We start from the raw sequence: 26,359 nt of genomic DNA, 5'->3' as shown, positions 1-26,359 counted from the left end.
TACAGAGCCAGTACCCAGCGTCCCACCAGTACCAGGATACAGAGCCAGTACCCAGCGTCCCACCAGTACCAGGATACAGAGCCAGTACCCAGCGCCCCACCAGAACCAGGATACAGAACCAGTACCCAGCACCCCACCAGTACTACGATACCAGAGCCAGTACCCAGTGCACCACCAGTACCAGAATACCAGAGCCAGTACCCAGCGCTCCACCAGTACCAGGATACCAAAGCCAGTACCCAGCACCCCATCAGTACCAGGATACCAGAGCCAGTACCCAGCGCCCCACCAGTACCAGGATAACAGAGCCAGTACCAAGCTCCCCTGTAGTGCCAGGATACCAGAGCCAGTACCCAGCGCCCCATCAGTACCAGGATACCAGAGCCAGTACCCAGCGCCCCACCAGTACCAGGATAACAGAGCCAGTACCAAGCTCCCCTGTAGTGCCAGGATACCAAAGCCAGTACCCAGCACCCCATCAGTACCAGGATACAGAGCCAGTACCCAGCGCCCCACCAGTACCAGGATAACAGAGCCAGTACCCAGCTCCCCACTAGTGCCAGGATACCAGAGCCAGTACCCAGTGATCCACCAGTACCAGGATACCAGAGCCAGTACCCAGCTCCCCACTAGTACCAGGATACCAGAGCCAGTACCCAGCGCCCCACCAGTGCCAGGATACAGAGCCAGTACCCAGCGCCTCACCAGTACCAGGATAACAGAGCCAGTACCCAGCGCCCCACCAGTACCAGGATACAGAGCCAGTACCCAGCGTCCCACCAGTACCAGGATACAGAGCCAGTACCCAGCGTCCCACCAGTACCAGGATACCAGAGCCAGTACCCAGTGCACCACCAGTACCAGGATACAGAGCCAGTACCCAGCGCCCCACCAGTACCAGGATACCAGAGCCAGTACCCAGCGTCCCACCAGTACCAGGATACAGAGCCAGTACCCAGCGCCCCACCAGTACCAGGATACAGAGCCAGTACCCAGCGTCCCACCAGTACCAGGATACAGAGCCAGTACCCAGCGTCCCACCAGTACCAGGATACCAGAGCCAGTACCCAGCGCCTCACCAGTATCAGGATACAGAGCCAGTACCCAGCACCTCACCAGTACCAGGATACCAGAGCCAGTACTCAGCGCCCCACCAGTACCAGGACACCAGAGCCAGTGCCCAGTGATCCACCAGTACCAGGATACAGAGCCAGTACCCAGCGCACCACCAGTACCAGTATACAGAGCCAGTACCCAGCGTCCCACCAGTACCAGGATACCAGAGCCAGTGCCCAGTGATCCACCAGTACCAGGATACAGAGCCAGTACCCAGCGCCCCACCAGTACCAGCATACCAGAGCCAGTACTCAGCGCCCCACCAGTACCAGGACACCAGAGCCAGTACCCAGCGCCCCACCAGTACCAGGATACAGAGCCAGTACCCAGCGCCCCACCAGTACCAGGATACAGAGCCAGTACCCAGCGTCCCACCAGTACCAGGATACAGAGCCAGTACCCAGCACCCCACCAGTACCAGGATACAGAGCCAGTACCCAGCGTCCCACCAGTACCAGGATACAGAGCCAGTACCCAGCGTCCCACCAGTACCAGGATACAGAGCCAGTACCCAGCGCCCCACCAGAACCAGGATACAGAACCAGTACCCAGCACCCCACCAGTACTACGATACCAGAGCCAGTACCCAGTGCACCACCAGTACCAGAGCCAGTACCCAGCGCTCCACCAGTACCAGGATACCAAAGCCAGTACCCAGCACCCCATCAGTACCAGGATACCAGAGCCAGTACCCAGCGCCCCACCAGTACCAGGATACAGAGCCAGTACCCAGCACCTCACCAATACCAGGATACCAGAGCCAGTACTCAGCGCCCCACCAGTACCAGGACACCAGAGCCAGTGCCCAGTGATCCACCAGTACCAGGATACAGAGCCAGTACCCAGCGCCCCACCAGTACCAGTATACAGAGCCAGTACCCAGCGTCCCACCAGTACCAGGATACCAGAGCCAGTGCCCAGTGATCCACCAGTACCAGGATACAGAGCCAGTACCCAGCGCCCCACCAGTACCAGCATACCAGAGCCAGTACTCAGCGCCCCGCTAGTACCAGGACACCAGAGCCAGTGCCCAGTGATCCACCAGTACCAGGATACAGAGCCAGTACCCAGCGCCCCACCAGTACCAGGATACAGAGCCAGTACCCAGCGTCCCACCAGTACCAGGATACAGAGCCAGTACCCAGCACCCCACCAGTACCAGGATACAGAGCCAGTACCCAGCGTCCCACCAGTACCAGGATACAGAGCCAGTACCCAGCGTCCCACCAGTACCAGGATACAGAGCCAGTACCCAGCGCCCCACCAGAACCAGGATACAGAACCAGTACCCAGCACCCCACCAGTACTACGATACCAGAGCCAGTACCCAGTGCACCACCAGTACCAGAATACCAGAGCCAGTACCCAGCGCTCCACCAGTACCAGGATACCAAAGCCAGTACCCAGCACCCCATCAGTACCAGGATACCAGAGCCAGTACCCAGCGCCCCACCAGTACCAGGATAACAGAGCCAGTACCAAGCTCCCCTGTAGTGCCAGGATACCAGAGCCAGTACCCAGCGCCCCATCAGTACCAGGATACCAGAGCCAGTACCCAGCGCCCCACCAGTACCAGGATAACAGAGCCAGTACCAAGCTCCCCTGTAGTGCCAGGATACCAAAGCCAGTACCCAGCACCCCATCAGTACCAGGATACAGAGCCAGTACCCAGCGCCCCACCAGTACCAGGATAACAGAGCCAGTACCCAGCTCCCCACTAGTGCCAGGATACCAGAGCCAGTACCCAGTGATCCACCAGTACCAGGATACCAGAGCCAGTACCCAGCTCCCCACTAGTACCAGGATACCAGAGCCAGTACCCAGCGCCCCACCAGTGCCAGGATACAGAGCCAGTACCCAGCGCCTCACCAGTACCAGGATAACAGAGCCAGTACCCAGCGCCCCACCAGTACCAGGATAACAGAGCCAGTACCCAGCTCCCCACTAGTGCCAGGATACCAGAGCCAGTACCCAGTGATCCACCAGTACCAGGATACCAGAGCCAGTACCCAGCGTCCCACCAGTACCAGGATACCAGAGTCAGTACCCAGCGCCCCACCAGTACCAGGATACCAGAGCCAGTACCCAGTGATCCACCAGTACCAGGATACCAGAGCCAGTACCCAGCGCCCCACCAGTACCAGGATAACAGAGCCAGTACCAAGCTCCCCTGTAGTGTCAGGATACCAAAGCCAGTACCCAGCACCCCATCAGTACCAGGATACAGAGCCAGTACCCAGCGCCCCACCAGTACCAGGATAACAGAGCCAGTACCCAGCTCCCCACTAGTGCCAGGATACCAGAGCCAGTACCCAGTAATCCACCAGTACCAGGATACCAGAGCCAGTACCCAGCTCCCCACTAGTACCAGGATACCAGAGCCAGTACCCAGCGCCCCACCAGTGCCAGGATACAGAGCCAGTACCCAGCGCCTCACCAGTACCAGGATACCAGAGCCAGTACCTAGCTCCCCTCTAGTGCCAGGATACCAGAGCCAGTACCCAGTGATCCACCAGTACCAGGATACCAGAGCCAGTACCCAGCTCCCCACTAGTACCAGGATACCAGAGCCAGTACCCAGTGATCCACCAGTACCAGGATACAGAGCCAGTACCCAGCGCCTCACCAGTACCAGGATACCAGAGCCAGTACCCAGCGCCTCACCAGTACCAGGATAACAGAGCCAGTACCCAGCTCCCCACTAGTACCAGGATAACAGAGCCAGTACCAAGCTCCCCTGTAGTGCCAGGATACCAAAGCCAGTACCCAGCACCCCATCAGTACCAGGATACAGAGCCAGTACCCAGCGCCCCACCAGTACCAGGATAACAGAGCCAGTACCCAGCTCCCCACTAGTGCCAGGATACCAGAGCCAGTACCCAGTGATCCACCAGTACCAGGATACCAGAGCCAGTACCCAGCTCCCCACTAGTACCAGGATACCAGAGCCAGTACCCAGCGCCCCACCAGTGCCAGGATACAGAGCCAGTACCCAGCGCCTCACCAGTACCAGGATAACAGAGCCAGTACCCAGCGCCCCACCAGTACCAGGATAACAGAGCCAGTACCCAGCTCCCCACTAGTGCCAGGATACCAGAGCCAGTACCCAGTGATCCACCAGTACCAGGATACCAGAGCCAGTACCCAGCGTCCCACCAGTACCAGGATACCAGAGTCAGTACCCAGCGCCCCACCAGTACCAGGATACCAGAGCCAGTACCCAGTGATCCACCAGTACCAGGATACCAGAGCCAGTACCCAGCGCCCCACCAGTACCAGGATAACAGAGCCAGTACCAAGCTCCCCTGTAGTGTCAGGATACCAAAGCCAGTACCCAGCACCCCATCAGTACCAGGATACAGAGCCAGTACCCAGCGCCCCACCAGTACCAGGATAACAGAGCCAGTACCCAGCTCCCCACTAGTGCCAGGATACCAGAGCCAGTACCCAGTAATCCACCAGTACCAGGATACCAGAGCCAGTACCCAGCTCCCCACTAGTACCAGGATACCAGAGCCAGTACCCAGCGCCCCACCAGTGCCAGGATACAGAGCCAGTACCCAGCGCCTCACCAGTACCAGGATACCAGAGCCAGTACCTAGCTCCCCTCTAGTGCCAGGATACCAGAGCCAGTACCCAGTGATCCACCAGTACCAGGATACCAGAGCCAGTACCCAGCTCCCCACTAGTACCAGGATACCAGAGCCAGTACCCAGTGATCCACCAGTACCAGGATACAGAGCCAGTACCCAGCGCCTCACCAGTACCAGGATACCAGAGCCAGTACCCAGCGCCTCACCAGTACCAGGATAACAGAGCCAGTACCCAGCTCCCCACTAGTACCAGGATAACAGAGCCAGTACCAAGCTCCCCTGTAGTGCCAGGATACCAAAGCCAGTACCCAGCACCCCATCAGTACCAGGATACAGAGCCAGTACCCAGCGCCCCACCAGTACCAGGATAACAGAGCCAGTACCCAGCTCCCCACTAGTGCCAGGATACCAGAGCCAGTACCCAGTGATCCACCAGTACCAGGATACCAGAGCCAGTACCCAGCTCCCCACTAGTACCAGGATACCAGAGCCAGTACCCAGCGCCCCACCAGTGCCAGGATACAGAGCCAGTACCCAGCGCCTCACCAGTACCAGGATAACAGAGCCAGTACCCAGCGCCCCACCAGTACCAGGATAACAGAGCCAGTACCCAGCTCCCCACTAGTGCCAGGATACCAGAGCCAGTACCCAGTGATCCACCAGTACCAGGATACCAGAGCCAGTACCCAGCGTCCCACCAGTACCAGGATACCAGAGTCAGTACCCAGCGCCCCACCAGTACCAGGATACCAGAGCCAGTACCCAGTGATCCACCAGTACCAGGATACCAGAGCCAGTACCCAGCGCCCCACCAGTACCAGGATAACAGAGCCAGTACCAAGCTCCCCTGTAGTGTCAGGATACCAAAGCCAGTACCCAGCACCCCATCAGTACCAGGATACAGAGCCAGTACCCAGCGCCCCACCAGTACCAGGATAACAGAGCCAGTACCCAGCTCCCCACTAGTGCCAGGATACCAGAGCCAGTACCCAGTAATCCACCAGTACCAGGATACCAGAGCCAGTACCCAGCTCCCCACTAGTACCAGGATACCAGAGCCAGTACCCAGCGCCCCACCAGTGCCAGGATACAGAGCCAGTACCCAGCGCCTCACCAGTACCAGGATACCAGAGCCAGTACCTAGCTCCCCTCTAGTGCCAGGATACCAGAGCCAGTACCCAGTGATCCACCAGTACCAGGATACCAGAGCCAGTACCCAGCTCCCCACTAGTACCAGGATACCAGAGCCAGTACCCAGTGATCCACCAGTACCAGGATACAGAGCCAGTACCCAGCGCCTCACCAGTACCAGGATACCAGAGCCAGTACCCAGCGCCTCACCAGTACCAGGATAACAGAGCCAGTACCCAGCTCCCCACTAGTGCCAGGATACCAGAGCCAGTACCCAGTGATCCACCAGTACCAGGATACCAGAGCCAGTACCCGGTGACCAAGCTGTACTGGCATTTCCCACAGTATATAGTGACCCGCCCGCCACCTTAGCCAGTATAGCTGTGGCCCAGGCACCAGATGACTCCCCCAGTGTCAGTATCATACCAATATAGCATTTATACTGGACCCTCTCAGATCCCAGTGTGGTGTTTGCCCCAGTACCAGTACAGCTTTCCCAGTTACACATTTTCCGTGAACCCATTATGCCCACATCTGTAGCTGAGGATTCGACCCCGTACCCGGTGCAGACATGTGCTCTAATGTATACAGATGTCAGGGCGCGACGGATGACACCGGAAACCTCAGTGTATACAGTCCTGTACTGGGACATCCTCATAGTGAGCTGCTCATCCTGGCCCTCCTGGTTCATGTGTGAGCAGAACAAGGTCAGTGTAGCCCCCATTATAACCCGGGGGTCATTCCTCCCTGGACTGGTGGGAAACACTTCACATTCATCCCTAATTGCTGGAATTCCAGAGAAGACGATAAACCGGCGAAACCTTCTGGGAAGAAGATAAGCGCCAAAGTTATGGGAAGAATTTCCTGCATTTTCTTTCAAAACCCAAATCATAATAATATGATGAAGACGGTCGGAGTTTATAACTTAAAGGGACAGTGAGACGTTAAAAAAAAATCTATTAATCTAGTAATATCCATTCAGGGCTGAAGATACCCTTTAAATATTTATTTTCTAAAGGTTCTTAAAGGGGTTGTCTGCTGCGGACAATCCCTATGTGATAGAAGAGTCTGATCGGAGGTTTTTCTGTTGCTGGGATCACCAACGATCAGCTAAAACCTATGGGGAAACCTAACAGAAAGCGTTTGATTATTCTGCAGCACCCCCGCTGGAGAAGTGGAGAATTACACCTCTGGGTCCTCCAGAGGGATTTTTTTTTTTGTAATATTGGTTTCATCCCCATGATTTTTCCTCCAGAGGGATTTTTTTTTTTATATTGGTTTCATCCCCATGATTTTGGGTGTGGACCTCCGTCATCCCGCACATTCTGCCTTGTGAACGTTTCCCACGTGACTGATTATGAGGGGATTATACTGGAAACCCGTCCAGAAGTAGAATTATTTATTATGGCTCAGAATCAAGGTAACACCAAAAAATGGAGGGAAACTGATAACAAGATATGACACTAGCCCACCAGGGATAAAACATACTAGATACTATAGAGTCGGTGGGCATTGTATATATTATATAATGTTAAATCCCTGTGATAAGGAACGTGGCAACGGATCCAAGAACATTGAAAAGGAATGTAGTATTGTTTTTCCAAAAACTGGGCAAAATCTGTTCCACTAGACCACCAGGGATAAAGCCTACTAGATACCACTGAGCACTGCGCATGGCGTATAATGTCAAATTACTATTATTTGGTACATGGCAATGGATCCCATATACTGGGCAAGGAGTATCATACTGGTTCACCAAATTATCTTCCACTAGACCACCAGGGATAACACATACTAGATACCATGGGGACACTTAGCATTATGTATATTGTATAATATGAAATTATTATGATTTGGCACAGGAAACTCGGAAAAGAATATAGTATTGGGCAAATTATGTTCCACTACTATACCACCAGGGATACAATGTTCAATCAGCATGGAGTGGGCACAGCATATGGTGGTAGATCACTGGGAACTTTATATCGCTGGGCACAGTATATACCACTATACCACCAGGGATACTATGTTCAATCAGCATGGAGTGGGCACAGCATCACTGGGGACTATATATCACTGGGCACAGTATATACCACTATACCACCAGGGATACAATGTTCAATCAGCATGGAGTGGGCACAGCATATGGAGGTAGATCACTGGGAACTTTATATCGCTGGGCACAGTATATACCACTATACCACCAGGGATACTATGTTCAATCAGCATGGAGTGGGCACAGCATCACTGGGGACTATATATTGCTGGGCACAGTATATACCACTAGCCCACCAGGGATACTATGTTCAATCAGCATGGAGTGGGCACAGCATATGGTGGTAGATCACTGGGGGCTATATATCGCTGGGCACAGTATATACCACTAGCCCACCAGGGATACAATGTTCAATCAGCATGGAGTGGGCACAGCATCACTGGGGACTATATATCGCTGGGCACAGTATATACCACTAGCCCACCAGGGATACAATGTTCAATCAGCATGGAGTGGGCACAGCATATGGTGGTAGATCACTGGGGGCTATATATCGCTGGGCACAGTATATACCACTAGCCCACCAGGGATACAATGTTCAATCAGCATGGAGTGGGCACAGCATCACTGGGGACTATATATCGCTGGGCACAGTATATACCACTAGCCCACCAGGGATACAATGTTCAATCAGCATGGAGTGGGCACAGCATATGGTGGTAGATCACTGGGGGCTATATATCGCTGGGCACAGTATATACCACTAGCCCACCAGGGATACAATGTTCAATCAGCATGGAGTGGGCACAGCATCACTGGGGGCTATATATCGCTGGGCACAGTATATACCACTAGCCCACCAGGGATACAATGTTCAATCAGCATGGAGTGGGCACAGCATCACTGGGGACTATATATCGCTGGGCACAGTATATACCACTAGCCCACCAGGGATACAATGTTCAATCAGCATGGAGTGGGCACAGCATATGGTGGTAGATCACTGGGGGCTATATATCGCTGGGCACAGTATATACCACTAGCCCACCAGGGATACAATGTTCAATCAGCATGGAGTGGGCACAGCATCACTGGGGGCTATATATCGCTGGGCACAGTATATACCACTAGCCCACCAGGGATACAATGTTCAATCAGCATGGAGTGGGCACAGCATCACTGGGGACTATATATCGCTGGGCACAGTATATACCACTAGCCCACCAGGGATACAATGTTCAATCAGCATGGAGTGGGCACAACATCACTGGGGACTATATATCGCTGGGCACAGTATATACCACTAGCCCACCAGGGATACAATGTTCAATCAGCATGGAGTGGGCACAGCATCACTGGGGACTATATATCGCTGGGCACAGTATATACCACCAGGAGACACCGCAGTATATACTAGAACTCAGGTATACGATTGATCATAAGGGCGTGGGAACAAGTGCAAGATACTGTAGGCCCCACTGACCACCAGGGACACTGGGCATTATTTCCTATGAGGCCCTGGTCCAGGTTTATTTTGGGGGGGATATTTGGGATGATGTGTGGGATCCTCAGGCGGTGGAGGTTTCACGTGCTGCCATTCCTGACTCATTCCAGATGTATGAAGGGGAAAAAAAAAAATCTGCTCCAGTCATAAGTCAAGACAAGTACAAGGAGCTTCAGAGACCCCAGAAGCCGACTACTGGAAAGAGGAGCTGCGCCCAGGAGGACAGGGGAGAAGCCTCAGCCCAAAAAAAGCTGCCCAGGTTATACCAGCGCGGGCCATGTTCATCCAGTTCTGCCTGCTGCTGCTGCTCTACAACTATGTAGATGCCAACGTCACCAGCAAGTGGCACCGAGGTGAGAGGCTGTGGGGTGTGTGCAGGTTCCCATTCACTGACAGCAAGCAGGTGTATTAGTTACTGTACTTGCAGTCCCATGTAAATGCACCAAGCAATGTTATCTGTGCCAAACTGCAAACGCAGAACCGCACAACAAACTCAGCTCTGCTACATCGTCCTTTGTGTTTAATGCATTGCTGTATAATCCAATAGTAGTAGGAATTCGACATATTTTTTTTTTCTAGATGTAGCAGAGCTGAGTTTGTAAAATGCTACAGAACTGATGTTAAATGGTCACCTTTCATTTGTTTCTTTTCCTTAGAATTGCAGAAAAAACTTACCACTGTTACATGTATTAGTGCAAAGTGACTGATTCAGCTCTGCTACATCTGCTCATACTGGGCCGCCTGCTTCATGAACCACAATGCCAGAGCTGTCGTGGGGGGCAGAAGTATCTTAGTTAGATGGTAATTATCCATTAGTCCAAGGAAACCTAAAATTATATTAGACATGTAATTTCTGGTGCTCAATGACAAAGTTGGCTCCTGCTACATATGTTCATACTGGACCTCCTGGTTCATGAATACAGTGCCAGAGTTGCTTTTTTTCTTTTTTTGCTAGGCGCAGTTATACCATAGACAGACGTTAATTATCCATTAAACCAGAGGAACCCAAAATAATATTAGACGGGTGATTCTTGGTGTTCAATGACAAATTCGGCCCTGCTACATCTGCTCATCCTGTGCCTCCTGGTTCATGAACACAATGCCAGAGCTGCTTTTTAGATATTAATTTTCCATTAGACCCAGAAAACTCCAGAATTATATTAGAAAGGTAGCTTTTGGTGTGCAATTACAAAGTCGACCCTGCTACATCTGTTCATACTGGACCTCTTGGTTCATGAACACAGTGTCAGAGCAGCTTTTTTTTTTTGCTGGGCACAGTAATGTCTTAGACAGATGTTAATTATCCTTTAAACCAAGGGAACCGAAAATAATATTAGAAGGGTAACTTCTGGTGCTCAGTGACAAAGTCAGCCCTGCTACATCTGCTCATACTGGTCCTCCTGGTTCATGAACACAATGTCATTGCTGCTTTTTTTTAAGTTGGGTGCAGTAATATTCTATCCATTAGACCAAGGAAATCCCAAAATAATGTCAGACAGGTGACTTTTGGTGCTCAATGACAAAGTCAGCCCTGCTACATCTGCTCATACTGAGCCTCCTGGTTCATGAACAACAATGCCAGACCTGCTTTTTTTTTGCTGGGTGCAGTAATGTCTTATCCATTAGACCAAGGAAACCCAAAATAATAGACAGGTGACTTTTGATTCTCAATGACAAAGTCAGCACTGCTACATCTGCTCATACTGAACCTCCTGGTTCATGAACACAATGCCAGAGCTGCTTTTTAGATGTTAATTATCCATTAGACCAAGAAACTCCAGAATTATATTAGAAAGGTAACTTCCGGTGCTCAATGACAAAGTCGACCCTGCTACATCTGTTCATACTGAACCTCCTGGTTCATGAACACAGTGTCAGAGCAGCTTTTTTCTTTTTTTTGCTGGGCGCTGTTAGGTCTTAGAGTAGACAGAGGTTTAATTATCCATTAAACCAAGGGAACCCAAAATAATATGAGATGGATAACTTCTGGTGCTCAGTGACAAAGTCGGCTCTGCTACATCTGATCATACTGTGCCTCCTGGTTCATGAACACAATGCCAGAGCTGCTTTTTAGATGTTAATTATCCACTAAACCAAGGAAACTCAGGGTTATATTAGACAGGTAACTTCTGGTGCTCAATGACAAAGTCGCCTCTGCTGCATCTGCTCATCCTGCGCCTCCTGGTTCATGAACACAATCTCAGAGCTGCTTTTTTTTTTTTTTAAGCTGGGTGCAGTAATCTTATATCCATAAGACCAACGAAATCTCAAAATAACGTCAGACGGGTGACTTTTGGTGCTCAATGACAAAGTGGGCTCTGCTACATCAACAACAAAAAAAAACCACCCGATCCCAACAGATTCAATTTGCACATTTTTCTCATTTCCAGGCAGGCGTCAGCTGGAATGTCGGGTTCATATAACTCACATCTAGCGCTGACATAAACTTGTGGCCGACATCTATAATTAGTTTTACAGAGAGAATAAGAAGCAAATCCATATTTCTGACAACCAGCAAAAGAATTTTGGGATAATTTTTATTTATTTTTTTAATTTTATGAAGCTTTTTATAGGAAACCCTAATCTGTTGACAGATATGGCGTAGATTAGGGTTTACCTTTAGGACGCCTCTTTTTGGGGGACTCCATACATTACACACAAAGTCCATTGATTTTAACTGTAAAGGTGTAATACCTGACTCTACCTGCGGAGGCACTGTGGGAAAGTTGAGCACTTTCTGCCAGGTTCCTCTGCTGATCGCTGGATTTTTTTGTGATGATCTTATGGTTGGGGGGGGGGGGGATGTTGCAAATTTTGCAAAGTCTATGAGAAAGTTGCTGATTATTTTTTTTATACAGTTTGTTTACATAAAAATGCCCGATCCCTTTAAGTAAAATCCATCGATGTCACGCATTTAATGCGTTCAATCAAGGCCATCTAACTGGCAGCCGTGCAAGTCTTCACGCCGCCCCTCGCTTCCACGAGCGTCTGCACATGACGTCACTACATTCACAGGATCGGGGCTGGAAATGTTTATGTATGTATGTAAGAAGTATGCAGGAAAAGTCTGGACTCCAAGACTTGAAGAAAATGAGATTGTCCATCTCCATCGTATCTTCTATATCTGCTGATTGCTTAATATTTTCTTATACCACTTTCCTGATTAGGAGCAACAAAAACCTCTGCAAAGACGTGATCAAATTCTGACTACCTGCTGTCACCACTAGAGGGCGCTCACTGCAGACTGATTGTGCTCTTAAGCTCCCTCTAGTGGCGGTTGCAGGAAGACAGAACGTTGTCATTTATGTCTCCCCATCATACACATCCCAGTCATTTACATACAGTGGGGAGAATAATTATTTGATCCGCTGCCGATTTTGCAAGTTTTCCCACCTACAAGGAATGGAGAGGGCTGTAATTGAGGACCTGTGAGAGACAGAATTTAAAAATAAAATCCAGAAAATCACATTGTAGGAGTTTTACATAATTAATTTGCATTTTATTACATGAAATAAATATTTGATACAATAGAAAAACAGAACTTTAATATTTGGTCCAGAAACCTTTGTTTGCAATTACAAAGGTCAGACGTTTCCTGTAGTTCTTGACCAAGTTTGCACACACTGCAGCAGAGATATTGGCCCCCTCCCCCATACAGATCTTCTCCAAATCTTACAGGTTTCGGAGATGACGTTGGTCAACATTGATTTTCAACTCCCTCCAAAGATTTTCTATTGGGTTCAGGTCTGGAGGCCGGCTAGGCCACTCCAGGACTCTGAAATGCTTCTTACGAGCCACTCCTTAGTTGTCCTGGCTGTGTGTTTCGGGTCATTGTCATGCTGGAAGACCCAGCCACGACCCATCTTCAATGCACTTACTGAGGGAAAGAGGTTGTTGGTCAAAATCTCACGATACATGACCCCATCCATCCTCCCTTCAATAGTTGTCCTGTCCCCTTTGCAGATAGGCACCCCAAAGTATGATGTTTCCCCCACCATGCTTCACGGTTGGGATGGTGTTCTTGGGGTTGTACTTATCCTTCTTCTTCCTCCAAACACAGCACGTGGAATTGATACCAAAAAATTCTATTTTGGTCTCATCTGACCACATGACCTTCTCCCATGCCTCCTCTGGATCATCCAGATGGTCGTTGGTGAACTTCACATGGGCCTGGACATGTGCTGGTGTGAGCAGGAGGACCTTGTGTGCCCTGCAGGATTTTACTCCATGACTGTACAGAGTGTTACTGGCGGTAATGTTTGAGACTGTGGTGCCAGCTCTCTTCAGGTCATTGACCAGGTCCTCCCCTGTAGTTCTGGGCTGATTCCTGACCCTTCTCAGAATCACCGAGTTGAGATATTGCATGACGCCCCACACTGAGGAAGATTTACAGTCTCCTTGTGTTTCTTCCATTTTCTAATAATTGTGCCAACAGTTGTTGCCTTCTCACCAAGCTGATGCCTAATGTCCTGTAACCCATCCCAGCCTTGTGCAGGGCTACAATTTTGTCCCTGGTGTCCTTAGACAACTCTTTGGTCTTGGCCATGGTGGAGAAGGTGGAGAGTGATTGAGTGTGTGGACAGGTGTATTTTATACATTTAACGAGGTCAAATAGGAGCAATTAATCCAGGTAATGAGTGCAGAGTAGGAGGCTCCTTACAGAAGAACTATCAGGTCTGTGAGAGACAGAATTCTCGCTGGTTGGTCGGTGATCAAATACTTATTTCATGCAATAAAATGCAAATTAATTATATAAAATTCCTACAATGTGATTTTCTGGATTTTATTTTATTTTTAGCTTGACAGGTGAAGTGTACCTGCGATAAAAATTACAGCCCTCTCCATTCTTTGTAGGTGGGAAAACTGAAAAATCTGCAGTGGATCAAATACTTATTTCCCCCACTGTATATACAGCATCTTCATCATACACATATAAGACACATACAATGTCTACCTCCCTGACTCCAGGTATGGTCAGATCAGTCCTTACCACAACCATGTAAATGAGCACAATAAGTACTGGCGTTGCGGAGAACAAGTTATGTTGAGAAATCGTGAAGAACCTAATAAGGTCTCATGAGGTTTCGCGTGACAGAGATTTTCCTGCTCTAAAATTGGTTTCAAAACTTCCTCTACAATCCAGAATTTATCTGCAGTTTCTTCCAACCTTCGTGTTTTTCTCTCTTTGACTTCAGAATTGTGTTTTTACGGTATGGGGAGATGTCCTAGAACATCAGGAATCTTTTACAGGACATTTATTGTCTCAGATTTGGGCTTGAGATGCAGAAGTCATTTGAGGACAACCCTACTGGGAGGGTTAGTGGGACACATAGGGCTTTGTTAGTTCGGTTTTTTTTTGCTGTTTTTGACAACATTGGGGGTCATACACATACGACTGGGCTCCTACTCATATTTACATGGCTATAACTATGTGCACCATAAAGAACTATTCTTCAACTCCAGTCTTTACACCCATTGAAAGGTTTTTCGGACGTTTCGAAAGATGGAATTTGATGCAGCACAACTTGGAACTAAGTAAAAAAAGAGCATTAAGGACTTACATACAGTACATGGCCTTGAAGGAAACGGGTTTGATCCTTGAGCATAGAAGAACTGTGTGGCTCTTGAGTCTTGAAGAAGAGTGGCATGATCTTCAAGTCTTGAAGATGAGTGACATGACCCTAAAACCCTTGAAGAAAAATGGCGAGGCCTTCAAGCCTTGAAGAAGAATGGTGTGATTCAGACTTTAAGAAGAGTGGCGTGACACCTGAATTTTGAAGGACAGTCGTGTGAGCCTTGTAAAAAAAATGGTATGGAACTCGAACCTTGAATAAAAATGTGCTGCAACCCTCGATCCTTGAAGAACACTAGTCTGAACCCTGAGCGTGCAAGTAGACTCTTGAGCCTTAAAGAGGAGTGGCGTGGTCCTCAAGTGTTAAAGAATAGTCGTGTGAATCTCAAGCTTTGAAGAATAATGGTGGAGCTCTCAGACATTGAATAAAAGTGACGTGACCTTTGGGCCTTGAAAACGTCAACAGTGGCGTGACCCACCAACCTTGACTTAAAGTGATGTTGCCTTGAATCCTTGAAGGGAAAAGTGGTGTAACTCTCATACAATGAAATATAAAACAATCCTCTCATGGGGCTGCTCCTTACCACCGTAACCTTCCAATATCCTATAACAGCAAGATCTTATGTATGGTATGCTAAGCTTTGATAAAGAGTAAAATAGCATGGTCCTTAAATCTTGAAGGAAAGTGACATGGGTCCAAATCCTTGAAGAACAAAAAAAAGTAGTCCTCAAACCTAGAAGATAGAAAGAATTGTTTGACCCCCTCGAGCTTTGACGAGAAAATTGAAAAAGTGGTGTAACCTTTGAGACTGAGTTTTTTTATGTGATGAAGTAAGAAGGGAAATATGGTGTGACCCATGAGCCTTGAAAAGGAGAAAGTAGTGTATTCCAGCTCTCGAGTCTTGGAAAGAAAAGAAGTGGTGTGATCTTTTAGCCTAGGAGAAGAAGAGAGTGGTGGGACCTTCTTGTCTTATTGAAGAACCTTTAGACGATGAAGAAAAGAAGAACATTGTGAACCCTCAAGGAAATTGAGGCCAACTGGAGTGAATTACCTTTTCACACACCCCATAGTGGCTGCAAAAGTTGCTTGGTCGCAGTTGTAACTTGAAATTTTGAGTCATGATACAAAAGCTAGAAGAGGTCTTCTACCCAATAACCTATGACTTTGCCTGGACCACACATATGATTTCCATCTCAGTTTATAGTATTTTTTGCTATTTTGACATGGGTTCATCTATTTGATTACTAGCGGCATGGTGACTTCACACCATTGTTCCCTCAACTTGAAGTACCACCACCGGACCGCGTGCTTGGAGGTCTGTAGGCCACCAAGACTGTTGGGTCAGACTGCGATTACTATCTTGGCAGCCCTTCTAGTTACACCTTTGCCATAGCGGGCAAATATTATTTTACAAGGAAATGCATATGTGCTTTTGATAAATTGTGTGTCTCTACCACATGTGCTGTATACAGATGTGGACTCGGATACAATCCAAACATCACAGTTATCGTTATTGCCACCGGTCACAACAACCTGTAGTAAAACGCATTGACGTGCAGATGTCATGAGACTCCATTCCTGGTACATCGGACAAAACCACCGCAGGTGTCCATATGGATCGTGTTCCCTCCAGACTTGTGAAGTCTTCTGATCAAAGGCTCAGTACAACGGCAGATTTATGTAATGAGCTTTGAGGACCGTGGACCCTGTCAACCCAGATGCTGGGCACATGTGCTGACCTGTCCAACATGCACGGGATTAAACTGCTGACTTTGTGACGTTGTAGATCTTCCTGGCGAAACACATATGGGTCAGTTATTCCAAAACTACAACTACCAGCATGCTTTACTGGTGGCAGGGCATGCTGGTAGGCAGAGTCTTGAAATAGCAGGAAAGCCCAAAGTCGGAGAACACAGCCACACATAATGAGAAGAGCTTGGCTTCTCCGAAGTAGAATGACAACTGCAGTAATCTTCAAGCTGCAGTTCCAAATCTTTTAGGAAACTACAACTCCCAACATGCCCTGAAAGAACTTATAGTGCAGAGGGTGAGAGGTGTGCCTTCTACAGGGCCAGCGCTATAGGGTTGCTCATTGGATGGGTGCTCAGAACGAAACTTTTTGCTGTCACCTCATAGGGGTTACATGCAGTCTCTACTAGAGGCAGCTCACTGCTTACAGAGTTCAATGCCCCCTGTAAAAATAGATGTGAAGTGAGCTCCCCCTAGTGGTGGCTGTATGCAGACAAAATTATATTTTCCATATATTGTGCAAATTGATGTGGCAGAAATTTGGTGGCAAAGTGAAGTAAAAATGCTATTAATCAATTTATTCATTGGTCTGGTGCTCAGGAGAATCAGAAAATCAGACCTACTTAATCTTACATATTTCTAATACTAGGGAACAAACAAATATACCGGGAAATGCGGACCCTTTGATCAACATGTGGCTTTTATTATCAGGGGCAACGTTCAAGGAGAGCTAAGCTGCAGTGTATTAAATACAGAGCCGCATCAAAGACCTTTATAATGGAGGAGCATGGAGGTCAGCACTAAATAAAGCATAACCCCTGTAATATGACAGCAATCGGATACACAGAAGGCAGGATCACTGCCTATGAAAGGTTCTGTAACTTTCTTATACAGTATGTGTTTTAATTACTTATAGTTTTCAAAATCTCTCTGCTTGCTGCCAATGGATAACTAAACCCCGAGGTTGAAACTAATATTTCTCAGAGTACTGGAGTTGTCACAATTGTATCCGGTCTGGACACATCAGCAGCTCAAGTCAGTGTCTTGTGCTTTAAGTTTGCTACAAAGTATCACAAATGTGCACAAGGAAGACAAAATCGGCCTTTATATGTCCCTAAGATCTTCATCAGAAGGAGAATTTATTAATTTACATGATTGGGCGATTTACGTGCCCATGGCGGTGCCCAAAGATAGTAAACCTTGGGTAACATTATAGGTGTCATTGCAATGTAACTTGCCAGGGTTTGGGTATAGCAATTCAGGAAGATTGTAAGGAGGGTAAATCTACTATTAAAAAAGACGTATATGCAAGGGGAACTTTTTGATCAGTGAAGGTGGTCTTGATGCAGTGGGGTGCCATCCAAAAACTTCTTATACCCCAACAAAACTACATTCTAAGGAGAGAGCAACCTTGGTTCACTTCTACACCTTATACAGTACATTTCCCAACTTTAGAAAGTACTCTGTGTCCCCTATAGAGAGGAGAAATGATAATTAACTGCCCACTCCTTTGTGCCCCTGCCTTTTTTTTAATCTAATGTGGGCATAGTCCTATGTGAATGTGCCACCCAGGCAACTCTGGATGGACAGCAAGATGCCACAGTGGATCCCACTGCTGAATAATGGACTTAATGAGTGCTTTGGCATGAAAGAGGAAAAAGGACCTAGATAATTAAGAATGAAGAGCAGACCACACGTCACAGCAGCCAGAAGACGAAGAACCCCCCACATCCTGATGGTTGGTTGCAACAGAGGCGAGCAAGCTCCAAAGGCCAGGATTCAAGCAATTATGGGACTGAAGGAATAAAAATGTCTGCAATGGTTGATGCTACATATATTCAAGGGGGTTTGATATGGGGTCTTGAACTTCTGGTTGGTTGCCTCCTGAATCATACCCCTTCTTGGGTTGGTATGAAGACATAGGGTGAATAATGGAATCTTTGCCCAATTCGTGTAGCTGTGCCCCCTGGTGATCTGTATGATGCCCCATTACAGGAGGTGCCCTCACATTGTTGGCATGATCCTGTTCCCTGGGTGAAGCAGCTGTTAGATACCTGAGTAACTCCAAACTGGGAATCTGGCAGGACAAAACCAAGACAATGACCTAAAATGAACCGGAAAACACAAGAAGATCACTGCTGACGAGGTGGGAGAGGGCGTTGAGATGTACGGCACTCACCGGGTCTGGGCAAACAGAGGTTAATAACTGGCCAGCCGGACTTTTTCCACGGAATCGTGTGGGGAGACCCCTGCCAGGGAGCGTACAATGACCCCATTTAGCTGCATCTCCACCCAGTAACACACTGACCGGCTTCTTTCAGGACGTGGTCGTGCCCGTGGTCGTGCCAGGATCCACAAATGTATTTATAACACACCGGCACCAGTCAGCATTCTGGGCGAGGTTTGGAAATGTGACATTTGCTCGCTGACTCACACCTTCTTTTTATGGACTCTCGTAGTAATTTTAGGATTGCCATTTATAGGTTAGTGAATCGGCAACTTTTTACAGCAAAAAGGCCACTCCTGACATCATAAAGGGGGACCCCTACTCAAGACTCCCATCTATGAGCCAAAGTACTGGACAGATGCAAAGACACATCCTGAGCTGGAGGACTCAGCGAAATATGTAGACTATGGTCTGCGATTAATGTGAATGGGCACAGTGTAATACCACATTTCTCCAGCAGTGGCCGCTGTTAGGAAAATAGACAGTAGCCTGCAGCCTCTCAGTGATTGCAGCTGATCAGGGATACAATTGGCTGATTCACATTGTCTCAAGGGATAGAAGGGACTAGATGGGACTATCCCTTTAATGATCACTGTCCTGTCCATAATAGAAGATGATCAGAATGACGGAAAGGAGAATGTTCATTTATCATTAGAGGATAATTATCAATCTATCATACACAGTAGGCTCCGTAGAGCTGATAGTGCCGTAGACCCTCGTACAGCGGACGCCCGCACGCCCTCAGGGCTCTGCACACCGCACCCTCCATTACACAGTGTATACACAGTAGTGTCCAATATACACAGCACTGACACCGCCCGCTCCAGCCCCGACACATTCCAGGACCCCGCAATATGGAGGCGGCTTGTGATACATTGATATAACTCCATATAACGCCTATAAAAGGGATACATATTATTCTATATAGTGATATGGAGCATGCTGGTATAACCTGGGCATCTCCTGTATATAATCATATATGTAGAGCTGGTATAACCTGGACATCTCCTGTATATAGTTATATATGTACAGCTGGTAAAACCTGGGCATCTCCTGTATATAATTCTATATGTACAGCTGGTATAACCTGGGTATCTCCTGTATACAATTATATATGTACAGCTGGTATAACCTGGGTATCTCCTGTATATAATGATATATGTACAGCTGGTATAACCTGGGTATCTCCTGTATATAATTATATATGTACAGCTGGTATAACCTGGGCATCTCCTGTATTATATATGTACAGCTGGTATAACCTGGGTATCTCCTGTATATAATTATATATGTACAGCTGGTATAACCTGGGTATCTCCTGTATATAATTATATATGTACAGCTGGTATAACCTGGGTATCTCCTTTATATAATTATATACGTACAGCTGGTATAACCTGGGTATCTCCTGTATATAATTATATACGTACAGCTGGTATAACATGGGCATCTCCTGTATATAATTATATATGTACAGCTGGTATAACCTGGGCATCTCCTGTATATAATTATATATGTACAGCTGGTATAATCTGGGCATCTCCTGTATATAATTATATATGTACAGCTGGTATAACCTGGGCACCTCCTGTATATAATTATATATGTACAGATGATATAAAATGGGCATCTCCTGTATACAATGATATATGTACAGCTGGTATAACCTGGGTATCTCCTGTATATGATATAGTACCGCTGGTATAACCTGGGCATCTCCTGTACATAATTATATATGCACAACTGGTATAACCTGGGCATTTCCTGTATATAATTATATATGCACAGCTGGTATAATCTGGGCATCTCCTGTATATAATTATATATGTAGAGCTGGTATAACCTGGGCACCTCCTGTATATAATTATATATGTACAGATGGTATAAAATGGGCATCTCCTGTATACAATGATATATGTACAGCTGGTATAACCTGGGTATCTCCTGTATATGATATAGTACCGCTGGTATAACCTGGGTATCTCCTGTATATAATTATACATGTACAAACGGTATGAGTTGTATATAGAGGTATGTGTTTGGCTGGTATAACTTGGGAATAAGCGCAAGGAACAATATATACACTGTACAACCTGTTCTTTTGTACCCGCAGCTGTGTTTTTTCCATCCGCCCATCGTGTGCGTCGCTCTTCGGCTGAGTTCTTGGACCCCGTTTTTCAGATGTCGCTGCCGGAGGTGGAGCTGCTCTATGAGGTCAGTGGAAAATCTATAGAATCTTTCCAGGATGGGCCGATGGCAGGGAACGTTTTATTATAAGCATTGCTGGGGCAGCGTGGGCTGATCGGGCTCAGAGGACGACCTTCTCTGAGGTAGTACTATGTATATACTACATATATACATTATATATGTAGTACAGCGCCCACCAGGATGGTCACTCAGCTTTCCCAGACACCTGATGGGTAAATCTGTCTGTGTGGTGAGATGCAGCACGATGCATAAGTGGTCATATTTGACAAACCAGGCCAGGTAATGTGCCAGAAAATGAGAACAGTCCCGCCCATATGGATAAAAACCATCTTCACTGTTTTATTTGAGCAGGATTTTTAAAAATTAGAATACATGATCCATATAAAAAGTGTTTAATAAAAAATCAATACATTATCAACGTGTTTGGGACATGTACTTGTTACTTTTCTGTAGCCTGTACTGCGTTGTCTATTGCTGACTGCAGAATGAGTTAACTAAGATTATGTCAGTGATCTCATTCTGATGGGCTGACATGTGAGTTCGCAGCTCTTTATTCTATTTTTTTTTCTGAGCTCCTCTCCTCTGCTTTATGATCACAGACTATTAATATAACGTTACGATTAAGACCTGTGTGTCGAAAAGCATCAACGTTCATCTCCCTCTGCTATCATGAAATTTTAATGAATTTAAAATAAAAATCTGATATTTTATGAAGTCATCAGCTTTTGGTAAATTTTGAAGACGTGAATCACCAGAACCACTATCAGTACATGACTACATCTCCAAAACTGCCATCACTACATAAATACATCACCAGAACCACCATCAGTACAGGAATACATCACCAGAACTACCATCATTACAGGAATACATCGACAAGCTTAGTACAGCTGTAATGCTGGTGGGTGTGGATCCACTATGCCACGGGCCGGGCTTACCTTGGAAGGGGGTGACTGATAGTCTATTGGGTCTTCACTAGGACCTGTGATGGTAAGGGTAGGCTGGGTTGCTGTGGACCATACAGCAACCACAGTACTAATGAGACGTAGTCGAGATCACAAACATTCACCTCCAGGTGCCTTATAGGTGACATCTTCTCTAATTGGAGACGTTATCTTTCTTTTCTTCTCCATCTTGTCCAGATGTCGTGCTGATTTTTCATAATCAACAGCTCATCTCTACAGACTTCTTCAGTCTTCTGCAGCACATTCCGACACACTGCCCTTAAAAATACATGCCATTATAATGTCCCTGAATAGAATTATCTGCCCTACAGTACACTGTGCCCCCGAATAATGGTGCCTCACTCTGCTCCCTTCACAAATATGACCACCACACTGTCCTAATGTACATGGCCAACACACTGTCCTCTCCTATACAATATTACCTCCACACTGTCCGCCTTTATTATCTATAACAACCACTGTCCGCTCTTATTATCTATAACAACCACACTATCTCTATCTTAAGCGTCAACCACCTTGCTGCCCCCTTTCTATACTGGGCCCCTCTTCACACTGTCTTATTACAATGAGTCTCCCTTATACTGCCTTTTATACTGTGCACCCTCCTCAAACTCCCCCTCCCGCTCTGCATATTGTCCCTTCCTTGCTGTGCTTTCACGCTGTCCTCTCATATTGTTCCCTCTCTATACTGCTCCTCTAGACTAGCCAGTCTCTATACTGTGCCTCCTCACACTCGCCCCCATACTGTCCCCTTGCACTCCGCCATATTGTCACCTCTTTACTCCCCATACTTCCCATTACACTTCCCCCCATACTGGGTCCCCTTACACTGTTCACCCCGATACTGTCGCCTCACACTTCTCACCCCCATACTGTCCCCTTACACTCCACCATATTGTCACCTCACTCTTTACTCCCCATACTTCCTCTTACACTACTACCCCATACTGGGTCCCCTTACACTGTTCACCCCGATACTGTCACCTCACACTTCTCACCCCCATACTGTCCTGTTACACTTCCCCCTGCAATGCCCCTTCATACAATTCTCCCCCTTGTACTGTCCCATCACGCTTTTCTCCCCCGTACTGTCTCCTCACACTTTTCTCCTCCATATGAAAAACAGCAGAATCTCGCTCTCAGAGGGTGGCAAAAGGCTGCCACATTAGAAAGCCGAACGACATGCCCTGCCAGCTGCACTAAGAGCAAATGCCCCACCTGCCCACCTAGATACCCCCATTGCGATAGATATTGAGAGTTGAGTAACTAAATATGAGATAGATATAGAAAGGTAGACATATCGATATATCTTTAAAAAATAAAATTAACCCTATCCTTCTTCTTCTAGTTCCTGTCTACTGGAGTCCGCATTGACCAGGATGACCGTCTGACTCTCCGGGACCCAGAGTTGTCTTCTCTAAGGAAGGCCTCCACCTTTGACGTTGTGTGCAATGATGTAATTCCAAAGTCGATATCTGACATCCTCCGGTTGGGAGATAAATTATCGCATGTTCCTGGACCCCTAAAGGTTGATGACTTTGAGAGAACACTCCTGACCATGGCCTACGGGGCCCTGAAGACATCACAGACAGAAAACAGCCACCAGCAGAAATTCTGGATGCAAAGCCTAACCAAGCTCTTCGTAGCCCTGAGGAGAGACTTGATGTTTCCATACAATAGGGGGAGTCATCGCTGAGTTGGGTGGAGGTCTTCACCATCCCCCCCACAAAGCCCTGCATGTTATCATACGCCCAACAGTATATCAGAGAATGTTATTTATTGTACCTAATGCAATGTAGATAGATCCACAGACTGCAGAGAAGTGTCCGAAATGGTCCGTGGTCACATCGATCACTGACATGACAACCACCGAAACCAGAGGCATCTAAAGGGATTAAACGACCCTGTACAATTACAGCGCTGCATATGAAATGCCACCTGCTACCACTCTGGAAAGCCTGGGAACATCCCAAAATTTGGAAAAGAGACCCACCTCCAGAGCTGTATTCGCAGTTCTGCAGACTTCAGAAGAACATAGCTTGTTTTGGTGATTTTTATTCTGAAAAGTGTTATCTTTAGACCTGCTATTGTACATATCTGACTAGCTTACAAAAACAACTACCGGAGTAGTGAGCGCAGCTCTGGAGTATAATACGGGATGTAACTGAGGATCAGTATAGGATCAGTAATGTAATGTATCTACATAGTGACTGCACCAGCAGAATAGTGAGTGCAGCTCTGGAATATACAGTTGTGTTCAAAGTTTACATACCCCGGCAGAATTTTTGCTTTCTTGGCCTTTTTTTCAGTGAATATGAATGATGACACCAAAACATGGGCTGCATGGTCGAGTTGCCAGAAGAAAGTTATTACTGCACAAATGCCACAAAGTATCTCGCCTACAATACACAAAACAGCACAGAGACAAGCCTCAAAACTTCTGGAACAAAGGTAATTGGGAGTGATGAGACCAAAATTGAACTTTTTGGCCACAACCATAAACGTTACATTTGGAGAGAGGTCAACAAGGCCTATGATGAAAGGAACATCATTCCTACTGTAAAGCATGGAGGTGGATCGCTGATGTTTTGGGGATCTGTGAGCTACAAAGGCACAGGAATCTTGGTCAAAGATGAAAGAAAGATGAATGCAGCACGTTATTAGAAAATACTGGAGGCAAATTTGCACTCATCAGCCCATAAGCTGCTCATGGGACGTACTTGGACATTCCAACATGACAACGATCCAAAACACAAGGCCAAGTCGACCTGTCATTGGCTACAGCAGAACAAGGTGAAGGTTCTGGAGTGGCCATCTCAGTCTCCTGACCTCAATATCATTGAGCCACTCTGGGGAGATCTCAAGCGCACAGTTCATGCTAGACAGCCCCGGAATGTACAGGAACCGGAGGCTTTATGCCAAGAAGAGTGGGCAGGTTTACCATCTGAGAAAATAAAGAACCTCATCCACAACTACCACAGAAGACTTCAAGCTGTCATTGATGTTAGAGGGGGCAACACACGGTATTAGGAAATGGGGTATGTGAACTTATATCAGGGTCATTTGGATGTTTTGGGTCATTATGATTTAAAAAGAGAAAATACAATAAATGGCTTCACCCAAACACTGACCATGAGTGGAGAAAACGTTGTGGTGTTATCATTCATATTCTCTATAAAAAGGCCAAGAAAGCAAAAATTCTGCCGGGGTGTGTAAACTTTTGAGTACAACTGTAGGACATTCTCTTTTATTGGCATTTATCATCCACCATGCACAGTGTTTGTGTCGATGATGAATGTTTGGATTACGCCGTACGTTGTGGCTACTCGCAGACTCCATCACATGACACGAGATGCTCCTGGATAATATCCTATGATTTGCTTTCTTTAGTCTTGTTATTCGGTGTCGATTTATGGAAACATCAGTCTCTTAACTCCGTGTGCTCCTCGGTCCCACTATTGCAGCACAGACGTGTGGCCCCGGCCTCATTCTGCATTGTTTTATCCCTTTAATAAATTGTTATAGGTGTTTCCGCCATCTTTTCTTGTGATCACAGGTTTCCTTATCAGGTCGTCCAGGAGCAGGTGTATAGTGCAGAGCGTTCGCCATGTGGTGACTTATGGGCGGTGACATTGCAGTGTGACACTGTGTCACAGAGGCGTTTCGGGCTCATTTTATCCCATTACAGCAATGGCCGTTTATTTCCTTCTTCTCCCCAGTAATTGGACGATATTATAATAATAAGTAGGTAGAGCGCCTCCTGGTGGGTGCTGGCTTCAATCAGCCTAACTAGGCCTCATTGATCAAAACGTTTGTCCATAGCAACCAACCACGGGACAGCTTTCATTTTTTAAACGGCTCAGGTAAAATGAAACCTGAGCAGTGACTGGTTGCTATGGGAAATGAAAGTAAAATGAAACCTGCACTGGTTGCTATGGACAATGAAGACAGTTTTGATAAATCTGCCTCATTGCAGCCGAAAATCTAAAGTTGTGAACACCAACATCTTCTCTTGTAAATGATTAACCCCTTGCGGCCTATTGGATGCGGGTTTCGGCGCTATTTTCAGGCACATGACAGCTGTCAATTTCTGACGGCAGCATATAACATGGTCGCATCCGGAAGCGAGTCACTAACCCCGCATATCAGCGCCTGTCACATGATCACGGGCGGCGATGGGTTGGCATGACAACTGGGGGTCTGCAGAAGACCCCCGTGCTTGTCATTCCAGATCAGCTATGAGCGTCACCCCGCGGCCGCTATTCATAGCAGGTGAGCGTCTACTACACATAGGTTG

General features: G+C 47.2%; 1 protein-coding gene across 1 annotated transcript; it reads left to right on the top strand.

Annotated features, from left to right (window-relative positions):
• Positions 1 to 9,450: 9,450 nt before the first annotated feature.
• FAM180A (family with sequence similarity 180 member A) lies at positions 9,451 to 25,590 on the top strand. Its single transcript, XM_069763188.1, has 3 exons — positions 9,451 to 9,693; positions 21,003 to 21,103; positions 23,411 to 25,590. Exons 1-3 carry the CDS (start codon positions 9,618 to 9,620, stop codon positions 23,756 to 23,758), a joined length of 525 nt encoding a protein of 174 aa, XP_069619289.1. The 5' UTR covers positions 9,451 to 9,617; the 3' UTR covers positions 23,759 to 25,590.
• Positions 25,591 to 26,359: the final 769 nt, after the last annotated feature.

Source organism: Ranitomeya imitator, chromosome 4 (assembly GCF_032444005.1).
Source record: "Ranitomeya imitator isolate aRanImi1 chromosome 4, aRanImi1.pri, whole genome shotgun sequence".
In the NCBI taxonomy this organism is placed as follows: Eukaryota; Metazoa; Chordata; class Amphibia; order Anura; family Dendrobatidae; genus Ranitomeya; species Ranitomeya imitator.
This window is presented reverse-complemented; position numbering and strand designations above follow the sequence as displayed.

Bases quoted from the DNA above. Each gene is read 5' to 3' on its own strand.
- FAM180A (XM_069763188.1), top strand. From the start codon at position 9,618: ATGTTCATCCAGTTCTGCCTGCTGCTGCTGCTCTACAACTATGTAGAT. The intron at 9,694-21,002 runs GTGAGAGGCTGT...TTGTACCCGCAG, and splicing joins CACCAGCAAGTGGCACCGAG to CTGTGTTTTTTCCATCCGCC. The intron at 21,104-23,410 runs GTCAGTGGAAAA...TTCTTCTTCTAG, and splicing joins AGGTGGAGCTGCTCTATGAG to TTCCTGTCTACTGGAGTCCG.